Source organism: Anopheles ziemanni, chromosome 2, assembly GCF_943734765.1.
Source record: "Anopheles ziemanni chromosome 2, idAnoZiCoDA_A2_x.2, whole genome shotgun sequence".
Classification (NCBI taxonomy): Eukaryota; Metazoa; Arthropoda; class Insecta; order Diptera; family Culicidae; genus Anopheles; species Anopheles ziemanni.
The window spans coordinates 40,237,965-40,252,572 of record NC_080705.1 but is presented as its reverse complement, the minus strand read 5'-3'; the positions used below and the strand labels follow the sequence as shown (position 1 = coordinate 40,252,572).

Below are 14,608 nucleotides of genomic sequence, written 5' to 3'. Positions count from 1 at the left end.
ATGGACGGTGAAACTTACCTTATACCGCCGGGCGTAAAGTTTATTAACTCTTCCATCGACCGGTTTGCTGAGTACATAATGGAGGACGAAAAGTTTGACCTGATATTGCTAGATCCGCCTTGGTGGAATAAATACATTCGACGGGTAAAAGCTGCAAATGCAAAGATTGGTTACCGGATGCTCACAAACGAGGATATCCAAGCAATACCACTGGAACGGCATTTGCATGCCGATACGTTCGTGGCTGTTTGGTGTACTAACGCACCGACACATATTGATGCTGTAAAGAAAAACTTCTTCCCCAAATGGGGCCTAGAGCTGGTCGCAACGTGGTACTGGATAAAGATCACCGCAGGGGGACAGCCGGTGTGTAAATTCAATGAACCCGGCAAGAAACAACCGTACGAACGAATTTTCATAGGCCTACCTGCTGGTTCTCCGTTGGCGAAATCTATTCCCAGCGAATGTTTTCTTTACAGTGTTCCCAGTGCGATACACTCCCACAAACCACCCATTTACGGTAACCGTAGTTAGGACAAATTTAATTATTGTCGTTTATTACTCAAAATGTGTCTTTCATTACAGATTTATTCACCAAAAAATTCCTACCGAAAGCATCATCTTGCTTGGAGTTATTCGCTCGAAGCCTCTACACTGGTTGCACCTCGTACGGAATGGAAGTGTTAAAATTGCAAAACAAACGTCTTTACGAACTGGCCATGGAGGAGAAAAATGTGCTTGGTTGCATATAAAATAATAAATAGAACAAATTGTGAATGTGCGGACTCATTCCAACTTCTAGTGGTGGCCGTTCGCTTGTTCCGTTTTGTAGCCGCTGGGGTTCATCGTTTGCCATCGCCAAAAATCTTCACCTACAAATTGAAGCAGAGTCAAAGTATTACGGAGTGATTTCCACGGACTGTTAATGTGCATCACATGCAGTTAAAGTGTACTTACACATCTCTTCGACGCTGTGTACTGCTTTCCATCCAAGTTCGGTTTCGGCGAGGGTGGCGTTTGCGAACATGGACGAGATATCACCTGCACGGCGGGCTTCAACAACGTAAGGAATTTTTACTTTGTTCACCCGCTCGAAGGTTTGTATAAGCTCCAATACCGATATGCCTTTTCCGGTGCCAAGGTTGTACATCTATAAATAGCAAGGAAGCTTGATTAAATGTAATACCTTATCACCAGGTTTTCTACCAGCATACTTTCAGACCGAGGTGCTCCTTGTCTAGTTTATTCAAAGCGGCCACGTGTCCACTGGCCAGATCCATCACGTGCACGTAGTCCCGCACTCCCGTTCCGTCCGGTGTGTCGTAATCGTTACCGAAGATGGTCAGCACATCCTTCTTTCCGATCGCTACCTGGCTGATGTACGGCATCAGGTTGGTGAACTGCTTCGTCGGATCTTCCCCGATACGGCCCGACTTGTGTGCCCCGACCGGGTTGAAGTAGCGCAGGGCAATAATGTTCCACTTCGGGTCGGCTCGCACCGCATCCTTCAGCATTTCCTCGATGAAGTACTTCGTGCGCCCGTACACGTTGGTAACGTTTCCGGTCGGGTTCTCCTCGGTGATCGGTAATCGCTCCGGCTCGCCGTACACCGTGCACGAGCTCGAGAAGACCATCCGGTAAATGCCCAGACTGTCCATCACCTCCAGCAGGTTGATCATGCCGATCATATTGTTCTTGTAGTACAGCAGCGGGTTGGTCATCGATTCGCCGACCGCTTTCAGTGCAGCAAAATGGATCACCGAGTCAATGTGGTGCGCAGCGAAGATTCGCTCGAGGGCGTCCTTGTCGAGCAGATCGCACCGATAGAAATGGACCTTCTTACCGGTGATCTGCTCAACTCGCTGGAGAGCGACGGATTCATTTTTGGCCGAGTTGACCGAGTTGGTGAAGTTGTCCAGAGCAACCACACTGTAGCCGGCCTCGAGCAGCGATACGACCGTATGCGAACCGATATATCCGGCACCGCCCGTCACCAGGACGGTTCCTTTGTGCTCACCCGTCATGTCGATAATGGTGGAACTGGAAAAAAGAAACGAAAATGGACGCAAAAAGGTATGTGAAACCATTATGTTATTCATACTTCAAATGTAAAATCATTCTTATGAAATCAAATGTAAAATCTGCCTGCACTTTAGAGCAAATATCTTTTTATTGAGATGCGGCATCGATTTGAAATTTTCAGTGAAAATACTTGAGGGTATTTTCCAAAATCCTGTGTAATTTTTATAATTTTAAAAATTCATTAAGTATATTAATTTGAGGTTCCAAAAAATTTCACCCTTCACATATACAACCATCTACCTGTGTAGTTCATACATGTTGCATAGAAGTTTGAATTTTCCGTATTTTAGTACTGATATCTTTGGTCGTAGATACTCAACTACTGGAATTTTTTTGGAGAGTTACATAAATATTGTAAAAATTAATAAACTTTCAGTCGTTTCATGCTGTCGTAGTGTTCTGTTGCACTTCAACTGGGAACAGAGCTTTGTCCGTTACTTTATTCTTTTTTTGTCGGAAATGCTGCTCCTAGTATTTCTTCTATGTGTCTGTTCGGTTTTATCCACTCTAAGGATTGAGTTTTTTCATAACTCTCACATTCCCTTAGCTATTATTGTACCTCGAATCACACACATAGTCGAATAGAAGCGGTAATTTTGGATGAACAGGTGAAGGTAAAACAATTTGGTTTTTTTTAAAACGATTACAATAGCAGGATGAAGTTTATAACAATCGGCTGGTTTAGCGCTAGCCTGTCTAGGCCGGCCACGTTATTTCTAGCACACCCACAGTGTCTTGAATAAAATAATTGAATTAATTATTTAATAAATATATTCTAATGATGCAGCGGCTATTAATATATTCAACTATGTGGTGGAATTGAAAAGTGTTGAATTATATTCGAAACATGAGCTTTCGCGAGTGAAAAATCTCTAAGGGAAAAACACATGCACGGTCCATGTGATCACCTGACGTAATTTCGTTGAACTTTTCTTGCGAGCTTACGGTAATCTGCCTAGGTACTAATCACCGCAGCAAACAAATACGTGATCGAGAACATGTTCGTCAGCGAACAGAAATGAACGGCAAAATCAAACAGGTTTCTGTCGCCGTTAGATCAAGAAGATGCGTTGGAATTCCGCTCCATTCCGCTCCGAAGAAAGGCCAGCGAACCTGATTGTCAATGAACTTGTGTAATGAAAAATGTTTATTGTTTACTCGCCCACCATTGGAGATTTAACGATAGCATATGCACTTCAGAAGGCAATGTTTGTCATCCTTAGCCGTACAATACATGCTTGCCTAAATTCTAAGCCGTAAAGAAATACACAGGCCGTAAAGAAATGTAGGTTCTCACAGAGAGCGAGTAAAATATTAAACAAACTTGTCCGTCCACAGTGAATGCTTGTTGCGTAAGAACGTCTTGTCTTTGCGCAACACATCCAACGGAATCGAATTAATATCGACCGATGGACCGATTAACAAACAATTCGACATTGAACTTGAACATGGTTTGTTTGTATCATTCTTCCACGCTTGAAGCAAAAATTCCAGTAGATCCAGTAGCCAAGGATATGGTTGTGTTTCTTTATGGCACCAAAATCGAAGGTCACTGGTCGCATCAAAGTCAAGGTCTCACCATCAATCACTCGTTGTTAGATATTACAAGTACGTGATGCCTAATTACCCGCTCGGTAGCGAGCAATCACATTAATGGTTGTCTTTGTTCCATCATGAAATGTCGCACGTTTCGAACATCTAGCGTTCCGTGGCATGCCAGCAAGCAGGTTGCCTGTTCGGCCGTTCGTTTCCGGATGAACCTGTTTTTGCGAATCCCGCGACGCCAATCGTCGTCGGAAAGTGTGTAGCCCTCAAATGCAAATGACGCCAACAAGGTGGCGCAGCAGCACGCAATGGAAAAGGGGCACAAACCACTGGGAAAGCACTTATGTGTGTGGCATTTGGAATTTTGGGTCAGCGCGGTGTTTGTGGACGCACACGCAATTTGTTTTAGTTTCTTTTTTTTTACGTAAGTTTTATCTTTTACCACACAGCCAACCGACCGGTTTCGAGCGACAAGATTATTTGTTGGTGGTAAAAGGTTAGAAACGGCTGCGGAAAACATCATTTTTCAATTCCGCGATATGTCGGCGGCATGCTTTATCTTCGCTTGTGGCATTCCGATTGTAGTCATTATTGTTTTTTTTTGTTCTTCTAGGGGTTTGTAAAGTGTACAGCTAAACTTTACGTTCGCTGCCGCACAGGTTCGGACTTTCCCAAGGTCAACCATTAAATCTGGTTCATCTTCAGCTCGTGCTCCCAATAATGCCACGCTGTCAAGCCGACGGAACATGAATGCCCACAAGAAACACGCTGGAAAGCACATTCACACTCGCGTTTTGGTGCATTGAATTGATTTGCACATATGGCGCCCAGGCAACATGAAGAAGATGTCCGTAATTTATGACGGCACGTTTTACTAGAGGAAAGGAGATTTACAAAACAAAATCCCTTCCAAAGAACAGGTTGTTACGACTAGTTTTCTACGCGCCATGCAAGAACCGTTATCGGACCTCATTTCTTCACGCTTTGTGGAGGGGATGTTCTCCATCTCAGAACGGTATTGTTTCCAGTTTCCACGCTGCCTTCACTACACGGGTTCGATATACGAAAATCTTTGGCGTGTTTTCTCGGCTGTTCTTACAGACTGACGGCAGATGTGGATGGCGTGTCGGAACACAAACATATTTAACAGCCTATGCTGTAGGAGCGAGCAAATGTTTATCATCACGTGTTATCAGTCGAAGGGTTGTTCAATTTGGCTAAACAGCAATCGAACAATTTTGTTGTTCCATTTGTCTTTTCGAACATCTTTCACGTAGCCATACCCGCCCCATTGACACACGGTCAAGATCACTGTTGCAGTCACGTCTTCTTCTTTTCTAGACCCCACACTCTCTTATACACACCCGTCGGAAAGCAGCACACAGAACCACACCGGGGCGGCACGGCAAAGACACAACCGACGTGGCCGTTGACTGAGCGTCGAATGAAGAAGCTACAACAGGTTTTTGCTTCCCGAGCTGCCAGCACCAGCCATCATCACCCTACCCAAACCGTGGTTGAGGGAAGTTCTCATTGGCGCCGGAAGCCGTGGTGGTGCGCGGGACCGGCTCGGCGCGGGTTCTTTTTCCAATGTGCGCCGACGTGCTTGCTTGCGCTATCGCACAAATCTCCCCGGTTCTGCTCTGTACCGGTCTCTCGCTCGCACATCGTTTACGGCGGCTTTACCGCTAGGTATTCAGGCAAAACCAACTACCCTGCTACATGCTGCGACGGATCACGCGACGGATCGGGAGAATCGCGTCCGTGTGTGCGTCCCAAGATCATCTATCGTGTACGGTGGAATCTTGTGTGATTCATTGCACGAATCATGGGCTGACAAATTCCCTTCCAGTGAACTTAGGCAGACTGTGGTGACGGCAAACCTGGAGCGATGCAATTTATTTTAATCGCTCACCTTGAATGAGTTCAAACCATCAAACAATCATTTCGAGTAATCAACTGCTATGTTAGAAAAATTGCCCAATCAAAAGGTTTAAAATGCTTAATTTATGAGATTGTTGTTTGTAAGCAAAAGTGGAACTATTATGAAGCTATGAAATTAATATTTGTTTTTAATATTTGTTCAACTTTTCCAAATTTTACTGTTTTATCTGTTGCCGTAAAGCTAGGCTAATTTTTGAAATTCATTGTATCAATTTTAAATAAATTAATTCATTCATAACCTCACAACAAAAAAGATAATCGGTTAGAAAAAAAAAATTACCAAATGAATACATATTTCGACAACATTACAAAATACCGGAAACAGGATTTTTAAGGAAATTAAAGGTGAAAACTATAAACTAATACTTCGACAACTAAGCCACAGTAAGTTACGATCGTTACGCAAAAATAAAAGAATGTACTACACGTATGAAAATTGTTTCGATGAATAAACAGGTCTAGTTAGTTGACTTTTGATCCGCCAACTTCTCTGCCATCATCTGAAAGATCATAACTTTCAACTCCCTTCAGCTATTCCCTTCTAATGGCATAGAACTTTATCATAGCCATGAGGAAGTTGTTTGGCAGTTAGCTAGTTTGAAGTCACAATTAGTCACAGAAACTCGAAACTTATAAACCATCTAGTGAGGTAGATACCCTTGTTGTAACATGTTATATACATATGTTCCAAGCGCATTCGTAACAGAAAAATAAATAGCATAATAAAAGCGAATTCCTTCCGCTCTGAAAAATCCCTTACCTTCTACTTTGTTTTCTTTTCAATATTTTTCCCTTTCATACGAGAGCAATCTTAAAACGCGACGAGAAGTCGCGTAAAAGATGATGGAAAAAAGCAAGATGATACTGGGTAAAATTAATGGAAGAATAAAATACAAGTTCACCAAACGCATAATGACATTCCCAGTAGGAAAGGCATTTGCTCGAACAAACGACGCACACATCTGTTTATGTCTTTTGCCTGTCCCTCGCATATTCCAGATGAATCTCTTGCTGTTTTGAGACCAACCGGTCAACATATAAGATGTGCAAGGGAAGCAACTTTCCGTCTTTAATTGGAGTTGTATGTAAAACGAAAAACAACATCAATAAAATTCACCGTTCCATTGTAATGATAAACTCACTAAAGAGAGACTGTCTAATGATTTCAAATAAATACAATTGAACAGATTAACTTGAGTTTGTTTGTATGTAAAATACTTACTTCAACTCTATCGGCACAACCGTCACATTATTCATGTTGATAGACACATCATCTCTACCGATTTGTATCGACAGTTTGTCAATTTCATGAGCACCGTTTGAGCCACTGAACCACTTACTATCGTATTCTTGTTCAAAACGAGCAACACTCCCTACCATTGTGCCAAGCTGCTCAGAGTAAGTTTCACCACGGGAACACCACGTCGGGCACGTCCTTACAGGCCAAACTGCACCGATAAAATGATCGAGAGGTTCGTTGCGATCGTGGCATGGTGGCCAAAAAAGTAAGCCTCTTGGAAATGCTTTCACCTTTCACTTATGCGAAACGTTCTTATCCCTTCTTTGTGGTTTGTTGTGTGTTCTGTTTTTTTTTATCTACCATGGGCGAACGAATCTGGCAACGACCTAACTGTCCCCATTCCAGTTCGACCATGGTGTGGAAAACAGGTTCGGGGTTGGTTCTTAAAACATCCAAGAAGGGAATATTTTCGGACTTTCCAATCGTGTTTTCGCACATTTACTTTTTTTCCATATAAAATTTCGCTAGCTTCCTTTATTTTTGGCGAGCATAAACTGCCGTTCTTTAATAACATTCTTTTATGCTCCTCTGCTCAACATCATCTTTTTTTTGTTTGTGTATACATATATTACGTAGCCTACATTTGCGCCCCCTTTCCAATTCCGATTCGTCTTAAACAGTACTTGGTGTGTTGGATGTATAATTATATATAAAATAGAACAATAGTAACGGACGAGTTGTCGGTAGCAGGAAGCGGTAAAAACAACCTATCAGCCGCCACCACCTAATATAATCGCACTCTTAAGCTTAAACTTAATGCCTAAGACCGGTCTAAGACTTCCACCCTCTCAGCCAAGGTTTTCTTTCGCACGGTTTTTGTTAAGATACGGCTGTGTTTCATTTCGTCGTTGTATAGTTAGCAGGATTTTCACCTGTACATTAGAAAATTCTGCCCGCCATTGACGTAGCTTCTTTGCCTATGCTTCTTACTTTTTTTGTCCCGTTAAAATGGCCTGCCTCTAACAAGTAACTTTTCTCACGTTATTAACCTCTATCAGCTGGTTTTGATTCATCCCTAATACGCTAAATAGCATCACATTCAAATCAAGAAAAAATGTATATTCACCTGCAGTAACAAGCAACTCTGCTTCTTATTTATCCGTCAGGTGCATGAAGTGTCTTTTATAAATGTTTTAATCGGAGGTTTAGCTGTTTCTTCCTTCTTCCAGGTTTTTTGGCCTGTGCAACCTTAAGCCGACCCATAATTTTTGTTTCACTGACTTCGATTAGCCATTATAGATTAGTCGTCAGATTCCTCCTCCACCCAAAACAAACACTCATCCTATTGCGGTTTAATTTTCGTTGATTTGCAGGCATTAGAGCGGGACTTTACCGCAGGCACCTTTATTGGGGTTGCACGGACTCACACCTAACATGTTTCAGAGGTTTGTATCACAATTTTACGTACGTGTATATGTGGCTATAAGCATCTCAATGGAATATCCCTTGTGGTATTGTATGTTGAGCCGGTAGTCCGGCAATCTACATCCATCGCTTTCCTAACTTCTCTTCTAGTAACCCCAACATCTACTTGAACAACTGAAGCGAAGGGCACACACTCTTCCCTTGGCCTATCTATTATCCTCTTGATGTACCATATCTCTCTCTCTTCTTTGGCAAGTCATACAGGACAGGACTATTCGTTGCCAAGGTTCAATCGAGTGGGAGCAGTCATAGGAATGGATCCCTGGAAACCGGGCCGTGTCTCTTCCGGGCTCGATATGCAGCAGACTGATGATGTGCACGGATTGGTGATGTGAGGTTAAGAGTGCTGTGTTTTTGTCCATGTACGATTGGTGCGTCTCTCTTCCATACGTTTCTACAGAAAGTGCTTGCTCCGTGTACACAAGTCTAGATGTTAATGACACTGGTGCGTTGTTGAACTGTCGTCCGGCTCGTGGCTGGTGATGTTCTCGACGACGAGCTCAGTATGATTGCCGTGTCCATGTCGATGGAAGTGAGTAGTGAGGAGGAACCCCCACTGGCACCACCACCGGTACCGCCGGTGTGCATCGCGGTCGTCGCCGACAGCGACGAAGATGCATCCGCTATCGTCGGATGGTGGTGGTGGTGCTGCAGGTGATAGTGACGTCCCATTACCGACCGGTGGGTCCCCCCACCGTTACCACCGTTACCGTTGCCGGGCGCACTGAAGCTTAAAATTTCTTCATCGCCTGACAAAAGAGTATCAGATTCTGAGTCATTTGGTTTGGATTTTTGTATCATTTTGTATTTTACCTGCAAAAGAGTATGATGGTTCATGTGAGAGCTCGGTTACTCGGTTTCGCAGAGATGGAAAGGGGGGTGGATAGGGTGGAATGAGTTCAATGGGAGAGCGTACCCAAACGCACGAGGGCAATGAATGGAAGGATGGACACAGGAGTTGGATGGTGGTGGCAATTGGTGATTGTACGGAGATTCAAACGAACAAGCACATCCTGCTACTGGCCGAGAATAGAAAACTACTAAACTCACATATTCGTCTAGCTTCGTCTTAAAAGTGGATACCTTGGGTTGCAAATACTACTAGAGTTGCTTTAAATCCTCCCCTTCAGACTATATCCTTGGACTTTCTTCCATTACACAGTTTTCTCACTCATTCTTCTGGTTGGTGGGAAACAATAAATTCATGTTGTGAAAAGATCAAATTCGTTCGTTACAATCGATTGTTGAGCAAACAAAAGGCACTTACGTACTAATAATTAAGGCACTACCAATTCTTAGCTGGACCGACATGGAGCTTGGTTATATGGGTTTCTTGTTGAGTTCAACCCATGGTAATTATATTATATGAAAAAAGAATCAGGTCAAATCATAGATTGTTCAATAAGGAATCCCTAGGAGAAAATTGGGAAAAAATATAAATGTCCACAAAGGTCAAGGCCGAGGAACCTGGTGGTATTTTTTAGAAAGAAGTCGACTTTAGAAAGTATAATCAAAATAGTAAAAAAAAACATTCATTTCTCTATCACCTCTTCAATCTTATGCTTACAAAAGGCGGGGAATACTAAGCACCACGAGCGTGTGTGTGTCCTAAAATTACTTACTTCCTAGCTGCCTGGGAGAGTTGCCAAAGGTAAAAGATAGAACAAGCAACAACAAAACAAAAAAAAAATACTTCGTCACAATCCTTGCTATTCTACTTGCACGTAATCAACGCACGTCAAGAGATGGCTTGGCTTTACAGTTCGTTAGTTTTTTGCTGAAAATGGCCCCTTACTTTTTGCAGCAAACTATGCTCCCGACCGTGAACATGGTGTGAGCTGCTCGCCACGGTGGCACGCTTTTTGCGCGTATGTCTCATAAGGAAGTTATCCGTCACCCAGAAGATAAGTATCTGCGAAAGCAAGGAAGAAAACGGGATCATTTAGCAAATGACAATTTCAGTGAAGAAGCCCGCCACTTACATTGACAAAGAATGGAATTACTAGCATCACCACGGCCAGCTCTATCCGGGGATCCTTGAAGGGGGACAGGACAAAGTTTTTCACGTTGTCCCACACGTCGAACTGGATGATTAGGGTTGTTATAAGCTTAACGACCACCATCAGGCACACGTAGATGCATGTTTGATAGAACCACGATTTCGGAGCGCCTGCAAATATGACAAAAATCACCAAAAAAATTTATCAGTTACGAAAATAACGAGTAATTCCACCAATAAGTTTCCTTAATAGTATCATCAAACATGGCAGGTAGTTTGGAGAATGGACTAACCAAATTTGTTATATGGTCCACTCGTTTCTTGTTTTGTAAATTTCGCCCCTTTCGCAACGTGGTTCCATGGTGTAATGGTTAGCACTTTGGACTCTGAATCCAACGATCCGAGTTCAAGTCTCGGTGGAACCTCATGATCTTTTCTTTTTTCAAAGATTTGAACCAATCCAAAAGTTGACTCTGGCTCAGCGCTAAGTAGTGCTTCTTCTCTCAGCTCAACGATTCTTTGTATCTAGTGAAACCATAAATAATTAAATTCTACTTTCATTAGATTCCTGATCCGTGAAGCTATTTCTTAAAGAAAATAATAACAAAAATAGATAATATTGAATATTAAGCTAGCTTAGATATATAAATCATCTTTTCGGCAGTATTTTAAAAAAATAGATTAATCCATTACAACAGCTACTAGCATATTTTAACTCGACATATAATGCTTCTAGTAAATCGTACCAATATCAACATAATTTAAAATACATTTTCATTAAAACCTCATTAAAATTCAATCTCTTTGATATCATCCTTTGCATATACATACATGCATGCATTCTGAGAGTATTTAATATTCATCCATTTTTTTGCTCTAGAACTTTAAGCATACTGTAGCACTCATTCAACAGAAATATTTTATAAAAAAAAATGTGGAGATCAATATCTACGATATTGTACATGTTATTTAAACAATCCCCTTTCGAGTGCCGCCCGCCCGTGAGCGCAATGCAAATAAAGCCCGCGTCATTGGCACCATCCGACGGTAATCGCATTATCGTGTGGACTTTCCTTATCTTCCGCCAGAACTAGCGATATAGATAAGCTGCCAAAGAATGTCCTCGGCGATAATGGTCGTTAACAGATGCAATTGAAGCTAAGTGGATGAAGAAGTATGTCGAAAATGAAAAAAAACAATACCATACAAAATTACCCAAGAGTTTTCTGCACGTATTCAACGTATCATTCTGGCGTCGTTTCCCACACACCGCCATGATACAACATTATCAAAGCGGTGTACCGGAAATCGATAAAAGATCAGCAGTGATCGACGTCATCGATTGTAAGGGTCGGAGAAACCACCGTCGAGCCTTTACGACCACTGGTCACTAGCTTCCTTGGCGTTGGCAAAATGAGGTGCGTTTTGGTAGGGTAACGTAATCAAATTGAACATGCACCAGCGGGCTCCTCGGTAGGCCAACCGGCGTAAATGTATCTATTACACAGTCGCCACCCGCGGCCATCTTTTTCCGCCCCCCCTAGCCATCATTCATGTTTGCTTTCGAAGCCACACGGCCCCACTTTCTATTTCGTAATCACAATTGCAAACAAGGATGGCAAATCTGGCCCGTAGACGCCCCGCTTACTGACTGCTTTGGGGCATATTCGGCCCAGCCGCTATTGCCTTCGGCGTTGCATCGAGCAGTAAGTTATTCGCCGACCACCCATCGATGGAGCAGTCTGATCAACAAGCATATGGCAACCGTTGGCTTTCTGTAGGCTTCAGTCCAATCCATGCACTTCACAAGATGGTGCGTCTCGCTTATGGGCATTCGTTGATAAACCTGTCTTATGTGCTATGCCTTCCTTTTAATTCAGTTGTATACTCATCATCGAAATCTTTAAAGGTTTCGTTCTTAGAAAACTGAGGAATAACGTTAAAATGATGTTATATCACATTTAATTTCATCTTGCTTACTATAAGCGGATTAAGTTGAAGCCGAAGCATTTCACCTCTCCTTTCGTTTACTTACCATATTCACCAAAGTTGATGGCATCCCATTTTTTCTTTCGCGCCAAATACTGGCAGGTTTTGATGCCGATGTAAATAATAAACAGACCAATCGTTGAGTCTAGGAGGAAGTTGATGATATACCTGGTTCGCGGTTTTATCGAGGAAGAAAAAAAACACATTATTAACACATCTGCGGACAAACGCCAAGCATTATGGATGTTAGCGGGCGGCAAGCATTGTCTGGCGCAAAGGCGGATGGAACGTCGCCTGGTTGCGACCGGGACGCCGGACAGTCCTGCTCTTACGACTACCTACCAGGTACAGGGGTCCCCTTGGAAGAGTGGGGCCAGGTAAACGTTCGCCATGTGGATCACGAGGGCGCCGATGCCCTGCTTGGACGTGTCATACCACCAGGTTTCCCACGAGCGCCGATTGTACTGCGGTTCGCAGAACCGTTTAGCTGAAAGTGAAAGATAGAAGCGCACTATAGTTAATAAAGGGAAGCAAAGCGCCGGGTACCGCACGGTTAATTGCAGCGTTTAGGTGGCGGGTAAGGGCGCCAAAATGCATCACTTTCATTTGTTCATTTGTCTGACAGAAGAAAGTACCTGCTGGCCATTTGGTGCAGTATTCAGTCATTATTTATTTACCCTACTTCGGACTGTGTATGTTTTTCCACCCCATAAAGTTAGATGGCAACAAATTAGACAATGTCTTTTATTCAAACGCCAAACTCAATGATGAATCTATACCTAAAATGTTGAATGTAGAATCATGAAACATTTAGGAATCTTTTTCTAAAATTCGTTCTGAATCAAAGTTTCCCAGTGACTCTTGCCTCAATTCTATAAACTATCAATCCTCTTTAAACCTTACTTTCAAAACAGCACGTTTTTTTCAATTCTGCTTCAGAAGCTTGAATCAAAATACTCCGATGGAAGTTCTATGCACATCATTTCTCACAACGACGAATGCTGGGTCGATTTAATAACTATGAGAAATTATCTAATCGGCCGTAGATTCATTGCTTTATCTGAGCTGTGTAACTGAAGGTTCAAGTTACTGTTTTCTTCTCACGCCAGTGGAGCGGAGATTCTTTCCAGCATATTCCAGCTACATCAATGTTTTCGTTCGAGGCTGCACAAGATCTTTTCAATGACATTCTCTTCGCTGACCATTTGTTTAACCTTCGCAACGAGATCAAACCGAGTGCAAACCTGTTCGCTTCGGTTTCGTGAAGATCAACAAATTGCCATGGTAACGTTTCAACAAACCATCGGCGCCAGCTCTGCTGCAGTCACAATCTTCCGAACACCCGGAAGAACGGCCAGCGGACTCCGTTTACTTTCGGCACCGCAATTACTACGCCATGAGGGTAATTTTGCAGCTAAGAAACAATCCAATTAGCAAACACGTAACACGGGGGTGCCGTCAGTCGGAAACTTACCGATAAGACAGGTGAAGGCGAGCGTGGCCAATATTCCCTGGAGAAACCAGCCGAACAAATCTGTCAACGCATCTTTGCTGCAGTGAAGCGTTTGCCATTCCGTGTTGCCTTCCCCGGCAACGAGGGATGTTCCTGGATCCGCCAGTCCTTCCAACACCACCGCGGAAGTATTCATTGATAACGCGAGTTGTTACGATGGGTGCAGGGAGGAGGATTGTGAAAACAGGAGCACACTACTTAGTTTGAACGATCCAGGGCTTCGTGGACGACGAGGTATGGCGAATGGTATTTAAAATGACTTTCTTGCGGGCTTCACTTTTAACGAGCTTCGATAGAAGAACAACCACACACCAACTACGCACTCAAAAATGATTATATCGCAGCTTCAATTCGTGTGATCATTTACAGACTGGGATGAAGCAGATACACCGTCAAACATGGAGGGATTGAAAGTAACACCTCACACTAGGAACCGGAACCCAGAGCAACCAAACGAGCAAGCAACAAACAAAAATCTGCTCCGATATGGCACGGGGCAACAAGGCACTTTTCTTTTGCTATCCCACTTGATCCGACACTTTCGCAGAAGAAACACATCCGACGTATGACATACGAAGAGCAAAACCCTGGACTGACGGCGTTCTGGATCCTGCAACCATTTGGAAATGGAATGGAATGTGTTCGCCACTTCGTTCTAGCAGCGAGGAAGCGTTTCGAAATTTTGATACACAACGTCAGCACACAGGACTACAGCACTATATCTAGAGCATGCAACGAGTTTCACTACGAAGCGAAGGGCGAGTTCGCATCTCGCGATTGAAGATGCACCACCGTGGCAGGAACAAAGAAC

The 14,608-nt window shown here is 43.1% G+C and overlaps 3 protein-coding genes and 1 non-coding gene across 4 annotated transcripts; 2 read left to right on the top strand and 2 right to left on the bottom strand.

The window, feature by feature from the left end:
* On the top strand, nt 1-2,041 carry LOC131290463 (N(6)-adenine-specific methyltransferase METTL4). Its single transcript, XM_058319615.1, has 3 exons — nt 1-520; nt 586-1,097; nt 1,210-2,041. Exons 1-2 carry the CDS (start codon nt 1-3, stop codon nt 750-752), a joined length of 687 nt encoding a protein of 228 aa, XP_058175598.1. The 3' UTR covers nt 753-1,097; nt 1,210-2,041.
* Nucleotides 660-2,033, bottom strand: LOC131290473 (UDP-glucose 4-epimerase-like). The gene is made up of 3 exons (XM_058319624.1): nt 1,215-2,033; nt 958-1,150; nt 660-872 (listed from the first exon to the last, which is right to left on the bottom strand). The coding sequence occupies exons 1-3, from the start codon at nt 2,022-2,024 to the stop codon at nt 799-801; spliced, it is 1,077 nt and encodes a 358-aa protein (XP_058175607.1). The 5' UTR covers nt 2,025-2,033; the 3' UTR covers nt 660-798.
* A 6,653-nt stretch (nt 2,042-8,694) lies between the features above and the next one.
* LOC131287391 (store-operated calcium entry regulator STIMATE-like) lies at nt 8,695-14,147 on the bottom strand. The gene is made up of 6 exons (XM_058316439.1): nt 13,759-14,147; nt 12,627-12,771; nt 12,331-12,452; nt 10,279-10,466; nt 10,092-10,208; nt 8,695-9,109 (listed from the first exon to the last, which is right to left on the bottom strand). The coding sequence occupies exons 1-6, from the start codon at nt 13,931-13,933 to the stop codon at nt 8,723-8,725; spliced, it is 1,134 nt and encodes a 377-aa protein (XP_058172422.1). The 5' UTR covers nt 13,934-14,147; the 3' UTR covers nt 8,695-8,722.
* On the top strand, nt 10,649-10,720 carry Trnaq-cug (transfer RNA glutamine (anticodon CUG)). Its single transcript has one exon. It is a non-coding gene; the product is annotated as a tRNA-Gln (tRNA).
* Nucleotides 14,148-14,608: the final 461 nt, after the last annotated feature.

Excerpts from the sequence above, each read along its gene's own strand:
- LOC131287391 (XM_058316439.1), bottom strand. The coding sequence starts at position 13,933 with ATGAATACTTCCGCGGTGGTGTTGGAAGGACTGGCGGATCCAGGAACA. Across the intron at positions 12,453-12,626 it reads CAAGGGGACCCCTGTACCTG|GTATATCATCAACTTCCTCC; the intron begins GTAGGTAGTCGT and ends ACCGCGAACCAG. Across the intron at positions 10,209-10,278 it reads TAATTCCATTCTTTGTCAAT|ATACTTATCTTCTGGGTGAC; the intron begins GTAAGTGGCGGG and ends TTGCTTTCGCAG.
- LOC131290473 (XM_058319624.1), bottom strand. The coding sequence starts at position 2,024 with ATGACGGGTGAGCACAAAGGAACCGTCCTGGTGACGGGCGGTGCCGGA. Across the intron at positions 1,151-1,214 it reads AGGAGCACCTCGGTCTGAAA|ATGTACAACCTTGGCACCGG; the intron begins GTATGCTGGTAG and ends TGCTATTTATAG. Across the intron at positions 873-957 it reads ACACAGCGTCGAAGAGATGT|GTGAAGATTTTTGGCGATGG; the intron begins GTAAGTACACTT and ends TTCAATTTGTAG.
- LOC131290463 (XM_058319615.1), top strand. The coding sequence starts at position 1 with ATGGACGGTGAAACTTACCTTATACCGCCGGGCGTAAAGTTTATTAAC. Across the intron at positions 521-585 it reads CCACAAACCACCCATTTACG|ATTTATTCACCAAAAAATTC; the intron begins GTAACCGTAGTT and ends CTTTCATTACAG.